Source organism: Macrobrachium nipponense, chromosome 3 (assembly GCF_015104395.2).
Source record: "Macrobrachium nipponense isolate FS-2020 chromosome 3, ASM1510439v2, whole genome shotgun sequence".
Classification (NCBI taxonomy): Eukaryota; Metazoa; Arthropoda; class Malacostraca; order Decapoda; family Palaemonidae; genus Macrobrachium; species Macrobrachium nipponense.
In genome coordinates, this window is record NC_087202.1 from 79,066,193 (window position 1) to 79,073,692 (window position 7,500).

The 7,500-nt window shown below is 37.8% G+C and overlaps 1 protein-coding gene across 14 annotated transcripts in view; it reads left to right on the plus strand.

Moving 5' to 3' along the window:
• The window catches only part of LOC135221837 (homeobox protein homothorax-like), a 652,109-nt gene that overhangs the window by 832 nt on the left and 643,777 nt on the right, over positions 1 to 7,500 (plus strand). For all 14 annotated transcript variants that reach the window (XM_064259739.1, XM_064259738.1, XM_064259741.1 and 11 more), the window contains exon 2: positions 497 to 756. In XM_064259739.1, coding sequence (XP_064115809.1) covers positions 497 to 756 — 260 coding nt within the window. The remainder of the gene's footprint in view (positions 1 to 496; positions 757 to 7,500) is intronic.

The window sequence follows — 7,500 nt, forward strand, 5'->3', positions numbered from 1 at the left end:
CGACTCACGCTGACCACTAGGCTCTAGTTAGTCGGTCTGTGGGCGGGAGTGGGCGTCGGCGGCGGTCAGTGTGTGCGTTAGTGTGCAGGTGGTGAGCCAGGCGGCCTCTCCGCCCGTCACCCCTCAGTGTTCCTTTGATATCTTTTGTTATCCTCCTCTCTCATCTCAGTAATCATCATATAATCTGCCATTCATAGTTCTCAGATCGTGTGAATGACGACCAGTGTTTTAAGCCCCATAAAGTATGTCCATGTCTGTCGCCACCAGATATATATATAAATGTATCAGTCAAGATAATATATCATCTCCAGTCCCATCAGTCAGCTCCTCCTCCAGAAGTGGTGGCCGTTGTTGTGTTGTGGCGTAAAGAGAGAGAGAGGAGGGAGAGCTCTATCTAGAGGAGTGTTGTTCTGTTGCAATCCATTTAGTTCAGGTGTGTCTTTTGCTTTTTAAAAGAAGGGCGTTCTTCAACCAACGTCGTATATCTCCCGCACAGTACGACGACGGGCTGGGGCACTACGGTGGCGGAGGCGCGAGTATGGAGACCGTGACCAACATGTACAGCGACCCACACCGAAGTTCGGCGGCCGTCGCCGCCCTACAGCCTTCTATCATGAGCCACATGAACCACGTGAGCGGCGCCGCCCATAATGCGGCCATGTACGCCCATACACAGGCCTCCAATCACGTGGGCGCCAATCACGTCATGGGATCCGTCCCGGACGTTCATAAACGCGACAAAGACCTCATATATGGGTAAGTGTGAAATGCATCGATGCCACTCTTCTCTACTATTATTATTAGTAGTAGTATATTTTCCTTCTGAAGGATATCCGTGTGATACGTTCAGTGTTCTTCCTATACCAGCTCTCGCTAACTTATCCTCTTCCCCCGGAATAAATTAGCTACGCAATCATATTCGTCATATTCACATTCATCACTACACCCACACTACATAAATTTTAAGATTTCCCGTCACAATTAATGCGACACCATTCAGGTGTAAAAGATGATGGGGTCAGGGAGGGTTCCTGCCCGTGGAAGCGCCGTTGAAATAGCCGGGACAGGTAAAAACCTTTTTCTACCAAGACGCAGCGGGGCGGCTATCGGCGCTATGAGAGAGCTGTGCGCTTAACCGTTGTACGTGGTAGTTTTGCCATCCGCCGCTGCCTCAAACTCTTCCTTTTTTCCTCTGTCTCTCTCTCCGTCTCTGTCTCCGTCTCCGTCGCTCTTCTTTCCTTATTCTTATTCGTCTGCTCGGTAATATTAATCAAGTGAATTCTCTATCTCCCCCTTCGGTCTTCCTATACCGCATAGTTACTTCTAGGGTATATAGACTTTATTGTTAAATGATACTAAAGAGAAATCTACATAAATAAAGAGGCGATATACATATGATATGGATATTGAATAAGCGTCTGAATGTATGGTATCTTTCATTTAGAATGGACTTAATATACACGGATTTTTTTTATTTTGTTTTTAGGTTAATATAAAAGGAAACTTGCTATAAATCATAAACTGGGTTATTGAGCGTAAATTCGTCTTCCCTTCCTTAAGCGAGGTATATATATAATATGCTAAAAAAAATTAGCTTCTTCGTTGGTTTGGTTATTAGCTTATATAATTAAAACGTTTCGTGCACACGTTTACACGAGTTCTGCTTATTTACAAATTTCATGGGTTTTGCTTTAGGACTTTAGCTAAGAAGAAAAAGAGCTTCACAACAAGGTTAGATGATTTTAATATTTCTGTGTTTTTCGTACATACAGACGCGCTAGTTCCTTTTATTACTGATACGGCTTCGTTAAATTGTTATATATACTGGCTTGAAACTTTGGTGCTACGCGTTAGCAAAGAAATTAATTTTTGGTTGCAATTCTGTAAGAACTATGCATGCATCAAGCACCATAAATCCAGAGTGCGGATTTCTGATGAATTCAATATTTTTTTCCCGGTTTAGTTGTCAGTACGCGCATGTGATTTACAAGGAATTCAAATTAGCTGAATTTCATATTTTATTAGTCTTGTTTTACATTAAGGAAAACTCGATCAGTTTTATATCACAACGCACTGGGGAGCGTTTTTAAATATATATGAAAGGGAAATTATTATATTTATGCCTGTAAACATTCAATCTGCTTGTGTACAGGTTAGTAAGATCGTGTGGCTTGCATATTACTTCCGAAATTCCTTTTTCAACATTCTCAGGAATATTTTTTTATATGGACATCATTTACAAAAAATTATTACTGATATTTTATTCTAAACCTAATTCTTTGTATTAACATTTACATTACGGAAAAATGAATATCATGCCAAAAAAAAGACATTCACTATTCCCGCGTGTCTAAATCTCCCCCTCCCCCTCTTGAATTATTTACACAAGGGGGCTTAATCCCATTAGACCCCAAGTAGGTGATTATCTAATTCCGCGCACTTTTCTCTTGGGTTCATTTAATGCTCCTTCTTGAAGCTCAAAGTAATACCGCAAATGCTTAATGGAAGGAGGACTTAAGTCAGCCTTGAGAATACAGGAAAAGGAGGAGGAGGAGGGGGAGGATGAGGAGGAGGAGGAGGAGGAGTCCAGTAGGAGAGCGACTTGAGAGGTGACGACCGGAAAGTATTCTGTTTCTTTTCAGATCTATTCGCACATAACGTTTTCATCGGGGTGAGAAATCCCAGATATTCGCGATCGCAGGAGACTGGGTTGGGGGTAGGGGGTGGAGGGAGGGGATGGGGGTCATCGGAAGAATAGGCAAATAATAGAGAAGGCGCCACAAAGCACGAAATGTGAAGCTTCTGCGAAAACACTGATAATAGGAAGATTCGATGTTGGGAAAAGAGATAGGATGATAATATGAGAGAGGGAGCGGTGGGAAGGGGGGAAGGAGGGTGGGGGATGGGTGTTGGTTGAAATAGAAATAATCTTCCTGAGTCATTGGTCAGATCCTTGATAAGTAGCCAAGAGTGATCTACGTCTAAAATGGACAAGAGGTTTATGTTCTCCGATTATTTTTTTTTTTTCTCTCTCTCGCTCTTTTCCTTTTCCTCTCTCTCTTTCTATTTAAGAGGGAAGATCGCCTCGTCATTCCTCAGTTCATTCCTTCGTTGTCTATTTACCGAGGGAAATTGTTGTCGAGGATCTCATTCCAGTTCAAACGGAAGCCGCCACCTTCTTCCTCTTTTAAACCCTCCTCCTTCCTCCACCACCACCACCACCACACCATCTACTCCTATTGTTGTTGAATTGTAAATTTCTGTGAATAAGATCCAGCCATAGATTGTAATATTTTCCTTGCGTTTATCGCTTGCATTTTGCGGAAGAACGGCACAAAAGTCTTGCGTATCTGGTTCTGTATCAACGTAGAAAGATGTATTTCAGTCAGAATTGGTAGGATCTTGTTTATTTTTAATTATTTACTAATTTTGTTACGGGAGTCACTATCGACTTGGATAATCGTCGAAAGAGAAGGAGGCGACTTATATCTAAAAGACTGCGATTTGGTTAGAGACAAGAGGAGAGGGAATGAATTATGTTCAAAGAAAAATCGTTGTTTCTTTACCTATAGAGTCACTATCGCTTGGGATTATTATCATTTCGACTCCGGGAAATGTAAATATTGGAGATAAGAGGGAAGAAATTAGACAAAGTTGTGAAAGGATGATTCAAGGGAAACCGTGTATTTTATTAGATTTGTATATACCGTAGTGTAGTAGAGCGTAGCGGGAATTAAGTGCTGTGTATGTATGTATGTTATAATATATAATAATATATATATCTATATATAATATATCTATATATATATATATATATGTTGCTCTTTATTTTATCACTAGGACTTCGTATTCTAAGGCTAAGGTATATATATATATATATATATATATATATATATATAATATATATATATATATATATATATATATATATATATATATATATATATATATATATATATATATATAATTTAATTTGCGAAAGAATATCGGAGTGGACTGTCTTACTCGTTAGTGCGTGCGTGCGTCCGTGGAAGGGAGTTTGGCCACGGTTTGGCTGTGCAGCGGCGTTATCGAAGGTTGTCGTAGCACTCGACGCCGATATCTGGTTTATAGACGACAATCACACTATCAGAGCTTGTTTACAGCTCTTTATCCACACCGAATGCCTATAGCGGACTCTGCTATAACCCCGTTAGGGCTGTCGCCAACATCCCCCGTGTGATTTTTATTAGATTCTTTCACCTGGGCTTTTTTGTTGTGCGAAATTTACAGATCTGCGTTTTCCAAGTTTCCGATTGCGTTGTACCTCGCGAATGTCCGGTGGTAGGTAGGTCGGTGTGCTTGATTATGCCCAAGCAAACTGCACCAGCAGTATAGTAGATAACTGAGTGCTTTGACCGGGAGTTTTAGTGGTATTGGCGGGTTCTTCTTGATAACGTTAACATTGAAGTGGCACGTCGAAATAGTTTTGTAAATTTTATTTGGCCATATGTAAATACCGTCAAAATATAAATTAAGTGATCTCCATTATATTTTATTTATATTTTAAATGCTACTGATTTTTTTAAAAGGTGTATTGTAAACCTTCAGATACACACACACACATATATATGCTCTAGGCCTGTACGTGTGCTTGTGTGTAATATACTCACGTACATGTTCGTGTATTAATATGTATTAAAATAATAAAACGAAAGCCGTTGTTGTTTGGGCAAGAAACAATTGGGATTCATGGTAACCCTCTCCTTTTGACATTCAACTCAAACGCATAACCAATTCCGGAATTTTCTAATGCAAGACAGATGATCATCAGAGCTAAATTTGATAAAAATTACATAGGAGGAAATCGGCCTTTTGTGATGTCTAAAAAAATGAATATGCTTTGTTGTATTCGTAGCATGTGGTTATGTTTATGCTTCATTTTTTATTTTTCTGGTTTTTATCTTAATCGTAATGTGTTTTATATACAAAGTGTTAAAAATAAAATCTTGTACACAATTGCAAACAGGGCAGACCAATGAATAACTTATTATGAGCCAGAATGAAACAGTTCGTGCGGAAGTTCTGAAGTTATTGGGGTCTTGTTTTAAACGTCGGCATTGAATGTTTAATTTAATTTTGACTTTTGTATGTTTTATTGTCCTGAAGTAGGTACTGGTGGTTTTATTTCTTAAGATATATTTTTGGATTCAGTTGTTTTGTATAATACGCGAGTAGCATGAAAGTGACGACGATACGATAGCGCAAGTGCTATAGATATATTAATAACAGGATTAACAGTCTCAGGATTGTATGCAGTTACGAAATGCAGATACCAAACGAAGATTCGGAATCAAATTAACAAAAGCAGTATCAACAATAATGACGGATGACGAAGACAATGATAAGGTTGTAGGAATACCGACAATAACAACAGATTAACAAAGAACCAATGCTTTGGATGTGAAGTGATGGTGCGTCTGTATAATATTCTCTCCGGGAAAAAGGGAAGGTATAAATGGTATGGCTTTAGAAATGAGTTGTTGATAAATGGCGGATCGCACTAAGTCACGATTAGCTCAGATTTAGATAGCGTGAAAGCCTTATAGAATTGTCGGTAGCAACTAAGAGAGAGAGAGATTTCTGGCGAGTGAAGAGAAGGGAGTTTACGGACGATATAATTCGCAAGGTTCCGTGATTTTATCTTTTATCTTTACGTTTGGTATTGGATTTGGGATTTCTTTTTGTTCCTTTGATTTCGACTGTGAAGATTTCATGAAACATTTTGCTCCCGAGGGGTAGTAAGCGGAGACTTTTGTTGTGTGGCTTAGGATTAGTATATTACTTTGTCCTTTCTCTCCACATTTCATTCCGAACAGTTTTGAAGCATACCCACCACATTTATTATTAAGAATTACGGTTTGTTATTTCACGGAAATATATAACGATCAGTAGATGGCTTTTTAATTTGTTGCACGCTCAGAGAATCTGACTTTGCATATCATTGCTTAACCTCTACGTCGATATTGACATGATTCCAGTGTCCAGTGGTAATCAAGTGGTTATTTAGATTTCCGAATAAAGTTGTAAATGATCATGCCTTGGCCAGTTTTAAAATACCTGGTAATTGGTAGCAGTCGCATTAGACGGGCATAAACGAGTGATAAAAATACGACAGTAGTTCCTCAAGGATAATTTCGCCAGATAGCGGCAGATTGAAGTTTTATTATTATGACGGTTGTTCTCAAGGGCTGGCGGGTGAGAGGGAGGGAGGGAGGGAGGGAGGGAGTGGTTTCCCTTCGTTAATGGTACAAATAATGCATTAAACATTAATAGCCACAATAAAGATAGAAATGGCCAGGCAAGAGTCACTTCTAGACGAATGTTATTTTTTACGATCGCTGAAGTGTAAGGCATGTTAATGAAATTGTTGAGATGTACAGATATCAGGCACTGCTATGAAATATGACGTCTTAAATCTCTCTTCTCTCTCTCTCTCCTCTCTCTCTCGTCTCTCTCTTCGTCTCTTTCGGTGTCGGCCTCCCTCATCTTCTAATTCTCGTCCGATCGTCTCTCGCTCTCTCTCTCTCTCCTCCTCTCTCTCTCTCTCTCTCTCTCTCTCTCTCTCCGTAGAACATTGCTGTAGTTTTCGCAAAGAATTGAGAACTGAAATCTCATCTTGGGGTCACGTTGCTGGAAGCCAGACATTTTTGAATTAGCGCTTCGACATATCCGCGTATTAAAGTTATTAATATATATATATATATATTTATATATATATATATATATATATTTATATATATATGGTATGTATATATATATATATATATATATATATATATAATATATATATATATATATATATATATATATATATATATATATATGTTTATATAATTATTTAGAGACAAATTCTGAGTACAGAACTTGAATTTGACGGGAATATGTGCCTCATTTGTAGATAACACAGCGGATAATTAGTCACCTACTTCCTTGCCAGACCAGAAGGCATATGTAAGTTCGAATTATCGCTGAGTAGAAGCTCTTGTCATGAATAATTCTTTTCGGGGGAAATTGTCCTCTGTATTGAAGAGTATTTGTAGCTTAATAGCCATGAGTATGTAGAAACGGTGATTGTGAATTAGTGACTACTAATATGCCTTTTATATATATATATATATATATATATATATATATATATATATATATATATATATATATATATATATATTATAAGTGTCGTTTTCAGAGTAATCACAGGGATACGCAGATTTCTTTAATGAAATAAGGTTATACCATTTAGAAAGAAATTTTCCGGGTAGTTGAAATTGATTGGTAAAATTTCCATAGCCTTGTAATCTTCTCAAGTTGTTGAACTGAATGATATTGCTGTTTATCATATATATATATATATATATATATATATATTTATATATATATATATATATACATATATATATATATATATATAAAGGCTCTATAAATTTGTTTTTGAATTAAGGATCAGTGGTATATGTTGCG